Here is an 18,707-nt window from a genome sequence, read left to right as displayed (position 1 = left end):
ATATCTGACAGGTGAATTTCACAGTATCACAAGCCAATCTGGAGGATGACAATTTTTTTTATAATGGATTAGTTGGATTTTGTGTGTTGTGATGTGGAGAACATCTGTTATTAACGTTACTTAAAGTAGTGAAAAGAATGTTTGTATGATAAGACGAATTTGAAAAATGGTGAAAGCACACAACCCAAGCTGTTCAAAGCATGAGAGCACTTTACCTTAACCGTTTCAAAAGAGGCTCATAAGAGGAGAGTTTAATGTGGGCCGGGTACCATGTCAAGTGCTGACAGAGCATTTGTGCCATTTAATGTGCTTGAGAGATGTGTTTAATGCATTTGCCAGCGCATAACTTACATTTTACTGTTATATTCATTTTCTGTAAATGTTATGAACTGAAAGTCATGCCTATTTCCATTGCACCAAGACCAAACTTTGTATTTACAGTAGTGATGGAACAAAATTATGTTTTTTTTAAAAGAAACAGCATAACTGAAAATTAAAGTTTTATTTTAGCTGAAAACTGAAACTGGAAATAAAGCTTATTTATCAAACAATTAATTCATCAATATACTTAATAATCAACACTCAAACACTGAGCTGTATATAAACATTTAAATTGCACATAAGGCTAACTATCAAGCTATTGAATTACCTTCCTGAGATAAAGGTAGCATTCTGTGACATTGTTTACAAGCTGACGTCTTTCGGTGTTTGAAACACTGATTGGAGATTGCATTAGATGTGATATTTCAGTAAGTGTTTCTTTTAATACACCTCCTAATGTTAATTCATGTTTATTCTGTGCTATAACTAGTAATAAAGAGGAAGATGATCGGTTTATGTGCTGCTTGAACTGAGACGGCTACAGCGTTGTGTTGTGCCATAGTAAAGATCATCAAAACGCATTTGTTTGGTAACATTTTGTTATAAAATTGACAGAATTTGAAAAAAAAGACTTTGTTTCATATCAAAAGTAACAAAGCAGAAAGATTATTGTAATTACTGGATGGTAGGTGTGCTACAAATAATGTTTATTGAGGTTCACTCATCAACAGAAAACAGCATAGATTAAAATATCTGGTTCATCAAAACAAAGATTTGTTAAAAACTAGAAATTAACATTGTCAATTCAGCCTTAGCTCTTTACCTGTTGTAGCGTATCCAAGTTGTGTGCAGGAAACAGACACTAACAGAGTCTAAACACACGATTGGCAAAGCACTAATTAAACGACAGCTTCTTTTAATAATTTTGGCCAAACTCGTTTTCAGCCTCAATTAAAATTACACAAACAATTATATTTTTGTAGGAACAGTAACTGCAATGGGATAATAACTTTGTTTTAGAGCATGTGTGCTAATAACTAAGCCACCAATCCAGTCACAATTAATTATGTATGCTTACCCACTGCATCAGAGAGGCCATAGACACGCTGACCGTATGCATCCGTCTTGTCCCAGATAAAGGTGTAGGCGAGGTTGGGTGAAGCATGGAACCACTTCTGAAAGAGGTGTCCCTCTACGGCAACCATCAGATGGACTTTGACCAGGCTGAGAGGCACCACGGCTTGAGTCATGGTGATCTTGAGCAAAGAGCGGTAACCTGGGGTCCGTGAACTCAGGTGACAGAGCTTCAGATTGGTGCCGGGAATCTCTAGCTGCTCATGCAGAACCTGGTGGAGAGATGGAAAAATGATTTTCACGTCACAGGAAAAGGGTATTTTCAAACAAGAATAAGACATGATTAGGAAGGTCAGGGTGTAGAAGAAAGACTAAAATGATTAAAGGAAGGGGAAATGCAAATGTGAAAATGGTTGATGAGGGATGACCTGTGAGTTTCATCAGGTTAACAACCTGTCAACTAATTTAATGACCAAAGAGAGAGTGGTAAAGGAACACAAATAAAATGAGAAAAGAGCAATATTTGGGACACTGAAGTGAGCAAAATTGAAAGGTAAAGTCTAACTGAAGGATCCCATCAGTGCAAAACACATTAATCTGCTAATTACAGTAATGAATGTTTCAAGGAAGCGAGGATTTCATCATACCTGTGTCTCTGGAATGATGGACCTCTCTCCTGGCCTGGAACTGAAGAAAGAAGAAAGGGGGGAGGCCACTACCACAGGATCAGGCCTCGCAAAGCCGCTGAGGTCACAGCTCGGGATGGTGTTTTCTTCTGTCTTTAACATCAGAGTGTCCATGGCATAGAAAATGTTCCACGGGAGCCACACTGTGCGCTCTTGACTCAAAAATGGAGCCCGCTCGAATCGGAGGGTGAGAGAGGCTCCACCATTGGCAATGAGGTCAAATCTAATGACACAGAGCGAGAGGAAGGGGGAAAGGCAAACAGAGTGTAAAAAACAAAAACAAATATGTACTTGTGTTATTCTCAGTTATTGATAGCGCCATTACATTCTGAATGCTTTTACCATTAAAAATGCCATTTCTCTGGGAGGGATAATTCATTGTTTTGATAGATTGCAGTCATTTCAATGGAAAGACTGAGTTTACTCGGCTCTAAATGAATCTAATAAAGATTTGTTCAGTTAGCATGTAGCTCTCTAAATCACTAGAAGCTTATGTAAACAAGTAAGTCACAAAATAAGGCTCGGGAGCAGAAATAATAAAAGTGTTTCAGAGGGGAAAGGGTTGTTTGTTGCTTGGATGATCAGCTTGGATGTGTAGGTACCAGGGTTGGCCAAAACTCAGAGATGAAGAATTGGCTTCCTTTGAATTCACGAGCGTGACTTTGAATTTAAATGGCCACAAGACACCATCCATCCATTAAACCATTTTTACAACATTTAAACAAAGCAGTCAAGCCAACAATCAAACTTTGTCTTATAAACTGCTTTTCCAGTTAAAAATTAGAGTCACATTCAAATTTAAATTGCATTTCTGCATCCAGTTTGCTACCTCACTTCTCAGTTAAAGTACAATTTAAAAAGCAAGTCAATTCTTTGTGTACAACCCTGGTTGGTACGAGTACTACGGTAAACTTACGTTCCATCCTGGCGTGTGAGGGTGTAGCCATACTGTGGGTACTTGACAAACGACACATTAACTCCCACCAGCGGGGTTCCATCTGTTGTCACCACCTGACCTCTGATCAGTGATGCCAGACTGGAGAACACAGAACAAACAAGAAGACATCAGCTGCTCGATAACCAATAAATCCAAAGCGATACCATCAATTCAACAACTGCTGTCAAAAAAAATTCCCATTAGCCAACACATCTGTCAGTTATTCCAAGAAATACAGTAGAAAGAGACAGGAAGATGTTGTAGCACCACTGACAACAATCGATACAGTTCCTCAAAAATAGCTCTGGGGTTACGAAATAGCACAGAACTGTCAATAACTATCCCAGCACTCAATTTACTCTCAACAGATATAGCATAAATTGTGTGCACTCCAGTGGATATTTCATTTTTCTTCTATCGTACAATACAAGAGACATGACATTTACCAAGTTGTTGTGTACAGTAAAGCAAGTTACCTTGCGTTAAATGGATTGTCTGCAGGGATTATATGTGTGCTGTCCCGGCCCACTAGCATCTTAACACGGTCGTAGAAGGAACGAACTTTCTGCTCAGGGTGCTGGCCTTGTTGGATGACCTGTAAGGGATCCCTGGACCCTCTACAAAGCGGACTGTTCTGGCAGGGACTTTGGATACAGCAGTCTGGATCCATACAGTCAGTCAGACCATCTAGAAGAAAGAAAACAGCAGTGTGATGAGTAATGTCATATTACAATGGTGCACAATCAATCAGAGTTGCCTAAGGCTGCGAAAGACTTCTCTCTTCATCTCGTTCTCTGTAAAAAAAAAAAAAGGAAACATTCTTCATCTGTTGAACAAGAGCCGTTTCATCAAAGTGTTCTTGTAGGTTTTGAACACAATGATGTTGGATTTGAATTTTGTCTCTGTTCCAGTATTCATTTACCAAAGAGTTCGAAAAGTGCTTTCTTCTTTCCATCACCTGTAGGCTTTGAATTAAATTACTTACTACAGAACATCTGACTTGCTTTTTTTAATCCGTAGTTTCAGATGAAAGCCAACAGTCCAGTATTTTCTGAGAAAAGGTTAGCTTATTCCTATGAAATTTACACATTCAAGAATTGTAAACAGAGGTATAGATACACACAAAAAGTTGCCACATCTGGTTACTGGTCACTCTCATCCCATTAGAGCATGGAATACATTAAAGCTGCAGTGTGTAATTTGTTCAATGTTAAAAAACTTTCCACTATGCCAGCTTAATTTACTATAAGTAAGCCATTCATAAGAATTCCCCCAAACGTGTAACCACTGTGGTGTTATCAAACTTTGTCTGACATACATAACTTTTTGTTCACTTAAAGGGATAGTTCACCCAAAAATGAAAAGTTGATGTTTATCTGCTTACCCCCAGGGCATCCAAGATGTAGGTGACTTTGTTTCTTCAGTAGAACACAAATGAAGATTTTTAAGTCAAACCGTTGCAGTCTGTCAGTCTTATAATGCAAGTGGATGGGAATCACGGCTTTGAGAGTCAAAAAACATACACAAACAAAACCAAATTAAACCCTGTGGCTCGTGACGATACATTGATGTGTAAATACACTAAACGATCGGTCTGTGCAAGAAACTGAACAGTAATTATATCGTTTTTACCTCTGATTTTCACCGCAATGTCTGAACTGTCCAGAGCTCATCCTGAGCACGTTCAACAGCCGGTGCCTGATGCGTCTTCTTCTTCTTCTTACTTTACCGCGGATCGCAGACTTATAAGTGCATTACCGCCACCTATCTCTCAAATAGACCATTGACACTCTATCTAGAATCTCAATTAGGAGTGTCAATGGTCCACTTGAGAGATAGGTGGCGGTAATGCACTTATAAGTCTGCGATCCGCGGTAAAGCAAGAAGACGACGCTCAGGATGAGCTCTGGACAGTTCGGACATTGCAGTGAAAATCAGATGTAAAAAACGATATAAATACTGTTCAGTTTCTTGCACAGACCGATCGTTTTGTGTCTTTACACATCAATGTATCGTCACGAGCCGCAGGGTTTAACTTGGTTTTGTTTGTGTATGTTTTTTGACTCTCAAAGCCGTGATTTCTATCCACTTGCATTATAAGACTGACATACTGCAACGGTTTGACTAAAAAATCTTCGTTTGTGTTCTACTGAAGAAACAAAGTCACCTACATCTTGAATGCCCTGGGGGTAAGCAGATAAACATCAACTTTTCATTTTTAGGTGAACTATCCCTTTAATGGTGTGTGGTTAGATTTTGACTACCAGTTTGTAGGGACAATGGCAAACCGGGAAAATATCTGTGGATTCTAATGGTCATTATTTTTTACATAATTCCGTTTGGAAGTACATAAAAATACTCATAGAAATTACACACAGCAGCTTTTCCTGAAATTACAGAAATTACACACAGCAGCTGTTCCTGTGCACATGTGGCTGTTCCAATCACATACAATCTTTGTCACAAAGTTCCCACAGAGTTTCCGAAAGATCTCTCACCTCCTTCATTGTCTTTGTTGTCTGCACATGAAGTCTCCATGGCAACATTGCAGCCGGTGCCTCTCCATCCAGTCTTGCATTCGCAGTGCCAGCTGTTTTGACCTTGCAGACACTGTCCATTTCCATTACATCGGTTTGGACAGCCATCTGCAACAGACAGAAAGAGAAGGAAGATGGGTTTAGAGAGGCTGAAATCCATCAAGCCAGTCATCAGAGCACTGATATATCAATAATTGTGACCAAAAGTTTGAAAACAAGCTAGAAATAGTTTAGAGTTCAAAGTTCAACTGAACTAAATGGAATTGAATGGTTAAAAAAAAGTATTTAGCTTTTGGTGTCGCTTTCAGGTTATGTAGGTATATATGTACATTTTTAGACAATACATTTTTAGCTACTTATGTGCCTAACTTTTTAATTTATTCTTAAAATTAGAAGATAAAAAAAATGTGTTTGCATCGGTTTAATGCAATTTTATACAAATAGCTCTAAAACAGAACACAAAAGCATATTGCTGCAGACATTATTCAGACAATCAAAATGGAATGCCACAAATGAACACGAAATGCAAATTAGAATCATCCTTAATATGTGTCTAGGTTTTCAAACTTTTGGCTGTGACACTACAGGCAGACATGAATCAGTGCTCACACATAACCATATCTGCCTCCAATATGCTCAATGCCCATCTATTCACACCTCAAATCAGTTCAAACTCTGGGAGCAATTAAATTATCTTCGGTAGACTCTATTGATAGCCGCTGTTGGTAGCAAATTAATTTATCAAAACTCATCCATTTAGGAGGGGATATTTGAAACTGAGCCGGGCGATTTGGTCAGTCGCATTTTTAAACACATTTTAGTTTTGCTATTGAAAATCTACAAATTCACACTCTGATTACATAGAGCAGCAGCAGGAAGCGCGTGAGGTTGTTGTCATGGCAACCGGATACACTGCATGCGAATTACGGCTGCACTTCTATTTTGCTAAACTTAGCAATAAACACGTTGGAAATAATACACAATAAACATGTCAGTCAAAGCGATCTCAAAGGAGGCTTTTATTATGAGTGAATTACTCATCCACTGTTAAAAAAATACCTTAGCTGGGTTTCCACAGGCAGGGTCACAATTATCTACAGTGCATGAAGCTAAAGGTTTTTGGGTTAAGGTTCATAATGTAGAACATTTTTAACATTGTATGCTCTATGTGCATAGGTAGCTAGCAAACAAGGAATACAGCTGTTAGGCTAATAGTCACATTTAGTAAGATCATGATTGAGAAATGTTGGATAATGCTGGAAATGCTGCTATGGGGTATCCGATTCATTATTTTAGGATTTTTTTGTTTGCCCCAGTGAAGCATTTCTATTAATATAACTGATTAAGTAGTCAAACTCATTCCATATCAGCAGAATAGTGTGGTACAGAAAGTCTATGTCAATAGAACAGTCTCTGAATGAATTATGTTACTGATACCTAATGGTCAAAAGCAATTGCAAAAGTAGGCTAATACAGTAGGTCAATATTATTAAATTGCAGACAAAGATTTTGAATAGCTAGGTTGGCTTGTACACTATATTGCCAAAAGTATTGGGACACCCCCTTCTAATGAACAGGTTTGACTACTTTAGTAATTTCCATGAGTACAAATCCTAATGTTTAAGCAAATAAGGATATTCTAGGGAATTCAATAGTTTGAACAGGCCCCTTTTCATTCTAACAAGACAATGCCTCTGTGGATAAGACAAGGTTAAAAAAAAAGATTGATTCAGTCAGTGTGGAAGAACTTGACTGGTCTGCAGAAAGCAAAGTCCAACTCCCAGCTGAACACCTCTGGTGTGACTTTAAATGCAGACCTTCAGCCAAAAACTCATCACCAAACACCAATGACTTGTACATATGGGTACAGTCATTTTAGACACTTCCAAAACTGTGGCAACAAAGATGGAAATACAATTTTTAAATACATGCATTATGTTTCTATCTTTGTTGCCACAGTTTTGGAAGTGCCTTTTTCTGTTCTAAAGAAGGGGGTGTCCTAATACTTTTGTCCATATGTATGTACAAGTCACTGGTGTTTGGTGATGAGTTTTTGGCTCAAGGTCTGAATTTAAAGTCACACCAGAGGTGTTCAGCTGGGATTAGGACTTGGCTTTATGCAGACCAGTCAAGTTCTTCCACACTGACTGAATCAAACATTTTTTTTTAAAAACCTTGCCATATTGGTGCGGTAGGGGACCCAACCTCATATTCTTTCATAGGGCCCAAAATTGCTAGCGGCGCCCCTGGAGAGAACCAAAGACTTTTGAATAAGAACATAGTGTGGGAGAATATGAAGGTGAAGAAGTATACTTATTTTAAAGGAGACCTATTATGTCCCTTTTTACAATATGTAATATGAGTCTCAGGTGTCCCCAGAATGTGTCTGTGATGTCTCAGCTCAAAATAACCCACAGATAATTTATTATATCATTTTGAACATGGTGTGGAAGCAGAAACACGCTGTTTTCTGAGCGTACACATCCGAAGTACGCACACAGAAAGCGGCTGTCACACAACATGTGAGTACTAAACTAAGTGCTTCCATGTCTTATTGCGCTTAAACTGTCAAATACACACAAGTTTATGTTAAAAACACACAAGTTACAAAAACAGTCAGTTATGTCTGTGAAGATAAACAGCTGGGGGAAAAAATGACGTTTATATTAGATCTGTGTGGCTGCAGTGTAATATACAGTAAATAAATCAATAAATCCACTTCTCTCTTGTCTCCTCTGAAGCTGGGAGTTTAAATAATGTTCTGTGTTCTTCTGTGCAGCTGAAGACAGAACGGTTAGCATGCTTTGCTTGAACTTTCGCCATGGTGTTAGAACTGGTACACCGTTGTCACTTGTGAAAACACAATGGCAGCGCCATGGGTGGAAACTTGCAAATTAAGGTAATATTATAAGATGATCCCCTTTCAACGTCACGGGGGAAGCAAAATCTGAGTGGCTAATTTTTTCACAAGCTTGCAGAGGAAAGGCTTTCCAAAAAAAAATTTACTGGGTTGATCTTTTTCACGTTTTCTGGGTTGGTAGATGCACCGGGGACGCGATTCTAGTGCTTAAACACAGAAAAAGTCAGATTTTCACGATATGTCACCTTTAAAGATGTTTTCAAGAAAGAGAAAAAGTGCTTTGATAAATATATCAAGTTTTTGGAGTGAAGTGTGGCATGTGTGTGGGTGTTTAATGTATGCAGTTACGGGATAAACAGTCTTCCTAAAATACAAAAGGCAGAAATCAATCTTGTCACAACAGTTTTGAGAAGAACATGGATTGAAGTGAATGTTTTAAGGAAGCTCTCTCTGGGAGAGGCAGAGACTGAGAAGAGAAATGAAAAGGATAAGCACTATTCTCCTTTAGCCACACCAGTCCATAATTAAGCACCCTAGAGATGTGACCTGACATTTCCGAGTCATCAGGAGTTTCGGGTAAATAAAACATGCGGTCTAAAAATCTCAGCACTGCCGTGGGCATCGTCTCTTACCTCGCTGTAAAACGAAAACGACGCTGCGACCTCACACTGTGTCATCAGAAACCATTGCTGGTGCCCCGGAGTTCAATCTCTAACAGTAAACACTTCTGTTAGTGTGTCACAGCCTCCGCTTATGGTTACCCTGGAAACACAGCCTTTTGGAAGGAGCTGGTTTCCTTCATCGCAAGGCTATATAGTATTATTGGCAGCTGACACTTCAGATGATTTGTGATGAGTGAAATGAAATAGCCTCGAGCAGAGGAGTGTGAAAACCCAGCACACACTGGGACGCATTCAGCCATTGTGACTCAAATCAAATGTTGCTTTAATTAATGTAATTTTCAATGTCTGGGTTCCTTGAGATGCCACATAAACAGCCTGCTATGCATCGATTGTCACGCAATATTGAGCTGAGAGGGAAGTCACTTAGCAATGATTGCCTTTTAAATGGAGCTGCCATTTTAAGCAGACAAATACTTATGAAACACCAGGAAAGCAAAATCTATGCTGACCATTGATCTTCCTCATTGGGCAGCACTGAGCAGGGCCCCTCTTTCATGCCAAAGGCCAGTCGATTCTCAGAACACTAACTAGAATAAAGTGGGATTTCACAAACTATTAAGCCACCTGACTAAAGTAATGCGGGTTGACTCTATTGTAATCTACTTAAAAAGGAGCTGAGATTGCCTTGAGTTATGGGTCAGCGCACACGGTATGAGAGAGGTATGCAAAGGTGAGATGGGGAAAGAAGCACGCTGCATAGCAACAGCCAGCGGTTGATGGATGGAGAGATGAATAGAAAGAGACAGATGGTTTGGTGGAAAGGGGAAAAACAGCAAAAGAAAAGAACAGCAGGGTTGCAGGACTGCAGGAATTGCAGGCAAAGAAAGAAAGAAAGAAAGGATGAAATATCTAGGATGGGATATTACAGGTGAGAAAGAACGTGTGGAAGAGAAATCCAGTCCTCCACCTAACTATCCCATCCACTGGCCTGCAGCCCTCTCGCCTTTAAAGGTCATAAAATAAAGGTTAGTTTCATAAATCCTCCAAATTCGCCTTAGGAAGAGACAGATAAAGTCCCACAGGGAGTGAGCACCTACTGCATAAAACACCTTCTGTCTGGGTTTTCTGCCTATAGAGTTCCATGTACTACTACAAAGTCAAATAACATCCTAAACTTCAGCATGGGAATAGTGAAAGCTGAAAATTTTCACTCAAATGTTTTCTGAACTATAGCAGAGACTGGATAATGTCCTGTGCGCATTGAACAAGTTCTCTCAGAAGCCTAGTGTGTTTGGGAAACCTGTTTGGAAACAGTCAAAAAAATAATTTTCTGCAATTTCTGTTTGGTTTGAATGGTGCAGATATGTGCACTGCAACTTTAAGAACTGCCACTCCCTAAAAGGACATTCAGATGTGCAGTTAAAGCTAGGATGGGTTTGTCTTGTATGGTGGGTGTGAGTTCTCTCAGAAGCCTAGTGTGTTTGGGAAACCTGTTTGGAAACAGTCAAAAAAATAATTTTCTGCAATTTCTGTTTGGCTTGAATGGTGCAGATATGTGCACTGCAACTTTAAGAACTGCCACTCCCTAAAAGGACATTCAGATGTGCAGTTAAAGCTAGGATGGGTTTGTCTTGTATGGTGGGTGTCGTTCCAATCATTAGCCAATCAAGTGCAACTCACATCCACTCAGTATACCCTAGCATACAAAATCCATGCCTCCAACGGCTATTCACCTGCAGTAATTTCGGCCAATTAGAGATACAAATTTAAATCAAGTAACAATTGTCGCTAGCTCTTGTGCCAGACTTGCTTCCGTCCACTGATGCATGAGCATTCACGTGATCATTGTGGGCCCTGCAGTTAAACTCCTCATTATCCTGCTCTCCCTGCAAACACACCGCACTCCCCTTCTCAGGAAAGCACACACACTCCTGCCCCTCCATTAGTATTCATCCTATGAGTTAGAACTCATGCAGGCGCTGACACAAAGTCATTACCATGCCTTCTGTGGTTCTGCACCGTGTGCCGAAATATGCGCAGTAAAAATTTTGCTCACTGCTCTTGACCCACTCTGCATCAATGGCTCATGAAATTTCACATTTATCTTAGGATCCACTCCCTTCCGATCCCTTTACTCGCAGTAGTAATCTATATCTCTCAGGTATAGCAAATTCTATGTGATCTTTGTCTCCACTCTGTAGTGTCCTCTGTAATTTAGCTCTTTTTTTTCTGAAACTTGATGGAAGTATAGGACGACTTGCCTCCTGCGTCTCTGTTCTGTGCAAACAAAAAGCAAGACTCAAACAGACTGCTAGGAGCTGGTGTGTCCTGGTGAGTGCTGCTCTGCCTCTAGCTGAAACTGCAGTCTACTTAAATGCTAGCATTCCCATTATGCTTAGAGTCATGTAGTTGACCCAGCCTTTAACTCTGCTCCTATAAAAGTTGGAGGGAATGGGGGTGGTGTACTGTAGTGGTTCCAGCTCAAGTCTATTAACTTGAAGTTCATCGGTTCCAACCACCTCAAGAAGCCTTCACTATTGTGCTCTTGAGCAAGGCTTAAACTCATGTTGCTCCAGAGAGACTGGTCCTTTAATAAGTATATGGTGCCATTCTATGGCATAATTCCTTCAAAGATGCAGAAATAAATCCTACCTATAAAAAGAAAGACCTAATTTTAGGTTAATGGAAGACTTATAAACAAACAGTCAAGTATGCAAATGTATTTGCTTAGTCAATGCATTGCAAAAGCGTGGTGCTGTTGTGCATATTTAAAGTTCTTGCATTACTGCGGTGGTAACAAAGCTTTATACTTAAAGGGTAAAATTCTGTTATTAATCACTTTTATGCTGTTCCAAACCTGTAAGACCTTCGTTCATCTTTGGAACACAAATTAAGATATTTTTGATGAAATCCATGAGCTTTCTGACCCTGCATAGACAGCAACGGAACTACCATGTTCAAGGCCCAGAAAGGTAGTAAATACAAACAGTCCATGTGACATCAGTGGTTCAACCTTAATTTTATGAATCTACAAGAATACTTTTTGTGTGCAACTAAAACAAAAATAACTTTATTTAACAATTTCTTCTCTTCAGGTCAGTCTCCGCCACCATTCATGACAGTACCATGACACATGCGTGTGCATTCCTCTGCTTGTAAACAAGCCGCAGTGCATGCATGTTCTACATCAGAACGCCGGCTCCTGCGTCAGCAGCAGCATCACGCGCATTCACGTGAGTAGTACCATTCACAAGAGTCGGAGACTGACAAGGATAAGAGGAATTGTTAAAAATATTTTCATAGCTTCATAAAATGAAGGTTGAACCACTGATGTCACATGGACTATTTTAATGATGTCCTTACTACCTTTCTGGGCCTTGAACGAGGTAGTTGCGTTGCTGTCTATGCAGGGTCAGCGCTTGGATTTCATCAAAAAAAATCTTAATTTGTGTTCCGAAGATGAACAAAGGTCTTACAGGTTTGGAACAACATGTGGATGAGTAAATAATGAAATCATTTTCATTTTAGGGTGAACTATCCCTTTAAAGAAGTGATAGAGTTAACTTGAAATGTCATTAAACCAAATGCGATTTTTCAATTAGCTTGTTAGAAACACATTACAATATCTAACTAGTTTTGCAAGATTCTTTTCAAACTGTTGCTCCACCTTAACTGACAGACCTGAAAGACTGGCTGGTTTTGACAACATGGCAATTACTTGACTCATGAATCTTCATGTCATACTGACATTGCAAGATAACCATCCAATCACCAAGTTAACATTCATGAGCCAAGACTTTGCCAAGGATTATGAAATGTCATTAAACCAAATGCGATTTTTCAATTAGCTTGTTAGAAACACATTACAATATCTAACTAGTTTTGCAAGATTCTTTTCAAACTGTTGCTCCACCTTAACTGACAGACCTGAAAGACTGGCTGGTTTTAACAACATGGCAATTACTTGACTCATGAATCTTCATGTCATACTGACATTGCAAGATAACCATCCAATCACCAAGTTAACTTTCATGAGCCAAGACTTTGCCAAGGATTCATAAAGCCCTAAGTACAGTAGACACACTGAGATGTACCATGATAATTTGGGCCATCTAGGGGGAGGTTGTGCAGGTAAATCTCACTCCTCTTGCCCTCCAGAGGCACTAGCAATGGACACTAAAGACTTCAGTCTTCAGCGTCCCTGTTAGCATGCCTGCCTCCCAATGCTGGCTGCTGCTGGTTTGAGCCCTGCTTGGAATGGGCAGAGTGGAACCGGTTGCATTGGCATTGAGATTTATTATTATATGTTATGAATCACACTTTGACTCAATCAACAACTTGAGCAAGACATTTATCTTCAGGTTACTCCATTGAGACTGTCTTTGTAATAACTTGTGGTAGACATTTAGGATGTCTGCTTACTATCTATTAAATTATATGTGTAACATGGCCACTCTAATGCATAGTATTACCCAGCAATGGACACTAAAGACTTCAGTCTTCAGCGTCCCTGTTAGCATGCCTGCCTCCCAATGCTGGCTGCTGCTGGTTTGAGCCCTGCTTGGAATGGGCAGAGTGGAACCGGTTGCATTGGCATTGAGATTTATTATTATATGTTATGAATCACACTTTGACTCAATCAACAACTTGAGCAAGACATTTATCTTCCATTGAGACTGTCTTTGTAATAACTTGTGGTAGACATTTAGGATGTCTGCTTACTATCTATTAAATTATATGTGTAACATGGCCACTCTAGTGCATAGTATTACCCCATATTCTGTTTTTGATGAAATCCATGAGCTTTCTGACCCTGCATAGACAGCAACGGAACTACCATGTTCAAGGCCCAGAAAGGTAGTAAATACAAACAGTCCATGTGACATCAGTGGTTCAACCTTAATTTTATGAATCTACAAGAATACTTTTTGTGTGCAACTAAAACAAAAATAACTTTATTTAACAATTTCTTCTCTTCAGGTCAGTCTCCGCCACCATTCATGACAGTACCATGACACATGCGTGTGCATTCCTCTGCTTGTAAACAAGCCGCAGTGCATGCATGTTCTACATCAGAACGCCGGCTCCTGCGTCAGCAGCAGCATCACGCGCATTCACGTGAGTAGTACCATTCACAAGAGTCGGAGACTGACAAGGATAAGAGGAATTGTTAAAAATATTTTCATAGCTTCATAAAATGAAGGTTGAACCACTGATGTCACATGGACTATTTTAATGATGTCCTTACTACCTTTCTGGGCCTTGAACGAGGTAGTTGCGTTGCTGTCTATGCAGGGTCAGCTCTTGGATTTCATCAAAAAAAATCTTAATTTGTGTTCCGAAGATGAACAAAGGTCTTACAGATTTGGAACAACATGTGGATGAGTAAATAATGAAATCATTTTCATTTTAGGGTGAACTATCCCTTTAAAGAAGTGATAGAGTTAACTTGAAATGTCATTAAACCAAATGCGATTTTTCAATTAGCTTGTTAGAAACACATTACAATATCTAACTAGTTTTGCAAGATTCTTTTCAAACTGTTGCTCCACCTTAACTGACAGACCTGAAAGACTGGCTGGTTTTGACAACATGGCAATTACTTGACTCATGAATCTTCATGTCATACTGACATTGCAAGATAACCATCCAATCACCAAGTTAACATTCATGAGCCAAGACTTTGCCAAGGATTAATAAAGCCCTAAGTACAGTAGACACACTGAGATGTACCATGATAATTTGGGCCATCTAGGGGGAGGTTGTGCAGGTAAATCTCACTCCTCTTGCCCTCCAGAGGCACTAGCAATGGACACTAAAGACTTCAGTCTTCAGCGTCCCTGTTAGCATGCCTGCCTCCCAATGCTGGCTGCTGCTGGTTTGAGCCCTGCTTGGAATGGGCAGAGTGGAACCGGTTGCATTGGCATTGAGATTTATTATTATATGTTATGAATCACACTTTGACTCAATCAACAACTTGAGCAAGACATTTATCTTCAGGTTACTCCATTGAGACTGTCTTTGTAATAACTTGTGGTAGACATTTAGGATGTCTGCTTACTATCTATTAAATTATATGTGTAACATGGCCACTCTAATGCATAGTATTACCCCATATTCTGAAGGATTGAAAAGTCATTGTTCTAAGTGGCTCAGGCAGATTGGACACTTTTGTAGCTTGGTTAATGCTGTAGGAGAGGGACATTTAAAAAGCAACAAGGTGCAAAACAGATGATTACAGCTATACTATTATCATCTGACAACAAGAATATAAACACACACGCTGAAGAACACAGACTAGCACTATGAACCTACTCGACACGACATTCTACTCCACAACGGCTACTCTACGAACAGAAGCACACAGTCGTTATGCAGCCAAGCTATCAGAGGCGGGGGGTTGCTCACGACCAGACTAAAGTGCAGCTAGCACTAGTCACAGTACGACGAGGTACAATACCTTCAATACTTCCATCCCAAAAGTCTGCATCAGAGAGGACATTGAGAAGAAACAAAAATGTGTCATAACAAGAAGACAAATGAATACATGTGTTGCATTTGAATCAGTTAGAAACAGAATAATTCTGAGAAATAAAAATGGAAACTGAAGATGGAAGCCATTTACAAGGCTTATTTAGCCTACAGAAAGAGTTTGGTGACAATAATCAGACAGACTTCCTGTTGTGGCGTACAATGGGGAGAAGGATTAAAGGCAAAGCACTTTCAGTCTTTGTCGCTCGTGTCATCTTTGGAATGACAGACAAACATGCACATACATATCCACAGATGATGAGAGAAAGGAAAACTCTGGCTTTTGAGTCTATTTTTGAGAGAAGGAAGTCAAGACAAAAACAGGAGTGACTTATCAAGGTGAAGACACCTCTACCTTTCATCAGTTGCTGCTACTCCGCAAGGACTGTTCATTACCCATCAGCCCACACATCTGCCTCCGCTGTGTGAGACGTGATCAAACACGACTAAGTCTGTTCTCAGTCCAACACCAGACAGAGGAACAGTCTAATTCTCCTCAATAACCCCCCCACCACACAATCTTGCACCTCAGCATTCATCTCTCATATACCTACTGACCCCGTAGCTACTGATTTCACCTTGGTCTGTCTTATGCCCTATTTACAACTTGTATAAGCTTATGGGCAAATGCTTCCAAACTGATTTAAAGTCAAGCTTTTAGTTTGCTATTCTCTACCTTCAAATGCTTTAAACTTCTCTTTCAGAGATTTGGGTCAAATGATGCACTTGATTTGTACTTGCAGTCATGCAATGGCTGTGACTTGAATGTTTCTGTCGTTTTCACAAGAATGTAGGGAAGGGGTGTTCAATCCTGCTCCTAAAGGGTCATTTTCCACCATAGTTTAGCTCCAACACATCTGCTTGGATGTTTCTAGTGACCCCGAGGAGACTGATTAGCTGGTTCAGGCGTGCTGGAAGGTGGCTATAGGGTATCCCATTTTTTAATATTCATCATTTAGATGGGTGCTCATAAGAGTCTCCTTTGTTGCCGCTACAGTATGCATCGATGCACACTTTTGTGGACTCTACAGCAGACTGCAATCCCTCTGGATTTATATGACCAAAATATGGACCACAGGAGTTTTGGGCAGCTTTTGGAGCATGGCCTTAATATTAATGGTTTTAGAGTCATGTACTACATATCCCATCCTGATGGATCAGTCAAGAGAAAAATCACTAGAATAAACTTTCCCTGGAGTTCTCCTAAATCCCTGAGCTGCATGCAAGTAGGTCATATTCCTGGATCAACATCCTTTGCTGGTCCTTAAGAAACCCTTGCCCAAACCAGGGGTGTCCAATCCTGCTTCAGGATGGCCACTGTCCTCTAGAGTTTAGCTCCAACCCCAATAAAACACACCTGAACCAGTTAATCAAGGTCCTAGTAGGCATACTACAAACTTCCAGGCACGTGAGTTGGAGCCGAACTCTGCAGGATAGTGGCCCTCCAGGTGCGAGTATGGACACCCCTGGCCCAAACCATAATTTAGGCCAAAAATAAGAGAGCACTGTTTTAGACCCTAACCCCAGCTCTAACCCTTTCCATAAAATCTGAATGGTTGATAATATTGCTGCCCTGGGACCAACAAGGATGATCCAAAAACAGGTCCCTCTCACATTAAGCTTCAAGCACAGAAAAGAGGAGGGATTCTATATAATGCTCAAGAGAGCAGTAGAGGCAGAGCAGAGACAGTGCTTTGACATCTGTTGTAATAGTCAGTATAGGGAGCAGGAAAAGATCAGTTCCTGGGTCAGGGCTGGGCGTATGCCTACCGATGGTGCAGTGTTCTCCATTCCAGCCCTGTTCACACTCGCACTTCCCATCCTTACAGGTGCCGTGCTTCACGCAGAGTGGGTTACACACACGCTGGTCACACGCCGCACCCGTCCAGCCCTCCTCACAGCGGCACGAGCCCCCCATGCATACACCGTGTGTCCCGCAGTCGACTGAGCAAACCTCTGTGTGGAGGAAAGGACAGAGCAGTAAAACCACGATTTACATATCATACATTAGAAATCAGGTATAAAGAAATGAAACATTTTTATTACTGAGATCCAAACAAACATGCAGACTGACCAACAGAACAATCAGGGCCCATCCAATTGGGGTCACAGCTACAGACGCCTGTGTCTGGAATAAAAGCACCATGACCGTGGCACTGATCTGGGCATTGTGCTCTGGGCAGCTCACAGCTTGGTCCACCCCAGCCTGGTTTACAGTGGCACTCTCCGTTCACACAGATGCCATTATTTGAGCAGGTCGGATCCAGGCAGTCAACTGCGAACAAAAGGTGAGAGTCATGAATGAGGCTTCATCTGTCAGAAATAAAAAGACCCTATGATATTGCTTTATAAACTCAGTTTTCTTTCCTGTGTTGACATAATTTTTATTAAAAAGGAAGCTAGGGAGGGATGTATTGAAGGGCTTGTCCCTGTTTTTTAAAGGCCAAGCCTTTAGTTTATGTCACAGCAATGATCATGAATTTGCTACTTGTTGTTTCTAGTCAAAAGTGTTATTGTTCATTCTTGATAGTATTTGATTGGATGAAATTAGTAAGTGCAAGATGAGTCATAGGAAAAGGAAAGACTATACATTTAAAATTTTAGGTGTACACTAGTAGCTGTTAAGTAAAAGTGACAAAACTACAACTTTAATAATCGATGTCCTATTTTCCCATTTATTTACATATTTGATCTATCAGACCAAATTACTATACCAATATACTGATACCAAAAATATTCAAAGAAAAAAAAGGATGCATATTCACATATACCTAGGCTTTCTGGGATTTTGACGAAGGCATGCACAAGCACATACTACATCTTTCATCTAAGCATGAAAAATCAATATCCCACACCTTAAGTGTGAGAATGGCAGTTTCCTGTCTAGAGCCTTTCACACTCACCTCTCAAACCCTCACTTTCTCAGCATCTCCGTCTGTCTTTCTTACTCTCCCTTCCTCTCTCTTTTTGACTTTGACCCTGTCTCTCACATGTTCCATCCGGGGTGCCTCAAAAATTGATATCGACTGCTGAGCGAAAGAAGAGATCTGGCCATGAAAAGTACGAGAAAGCTATTTGACAAATTACCCGGCCCTGAGGTGCCCTGCGTGACACCCCTGTCTCAGCCCCCCTCGGCTG

At 40.3% G+C, this 18,707-nt stretch overlaps 1 protein-coding gene across 7 annotated transcripts in view; it reads right to left on the bottom strand.

Annotated features, from left to right (window-relative positions):
• tenm2a (teneurin transmembrane protein 2a) overlaps nucleotides 1-18,707 on the bottom strand; it is a 309,718-nt gene that overhangs the window by 12,548 nt on the left and 278,463 nt on the right. For 6 of the 7 annotated variants that reach the window (XM_016291960.1, XM_016291965.1, XM_016291966.1 and 3 more), the window contains 8 exons: nucleotides 17,644-17,844; nucleotides 17,340-17,525; nucleotides 15,499-15,522; nucleotides 5,517-5,663; nucleotides 3,495-3,705; nucleotides 2,998-3,117; nucleotides 2,043-2,304; nucleotides 1,400-1,667 (listed from right to left, as the gene is read on the bottom strand). In XM_016291960.1, the coding sequence (XP_016147446.1) occupies nucleotides 1,400-1,667; nucleotides 2,043-2,304; nucleotides 2,998-3,117; nucleotides 3,495-3,705; nucleotides 5,517-5,663; nucleotides 15,499-15,522; nucleotides 17,340-17,525; nucleotides 17,644-17,844 (1,419 nt within the window). The remainder of the gene's footprint in view (nucleotides 1-1,399; nucleotides 1,668-2,042; nucleotides 2,305-2,997; nucleotides 3,118-3,494; nucleotides 3,706-5,516; nucleotides 5,664-15,498; nucleotides 15,523-17,339; nucleotides 17,526-17,643; nucleotides 17,845-18,707) is intronic. The other variant, XM_016291962.1, reaches the window with a different exon arrangement.

Source organism: Sinocyclocheilus grahami, unplaced genomic scaffold (assembly GCF_001515645.1).
Source record: "Sinocyclocheilus grahami isolate Dianchi unplaced genomic scaffold, SAMN03320097.WGS_v1.1 scaffold279.1, whole genome shotgun sequence".
Lineage (NCBI taxonomy): Eukaryota > Metazoa > Chordata > Actinopteri > Cypriniformes > Cyprinidae > Sinocyclocheilus > Sinocyclocheilus grahami.
The sequence above is the reverse complement of the archived record's forward strand: the minus strand, read 5'-3'. Positions and strand labels throughout refer to the sequence as shown.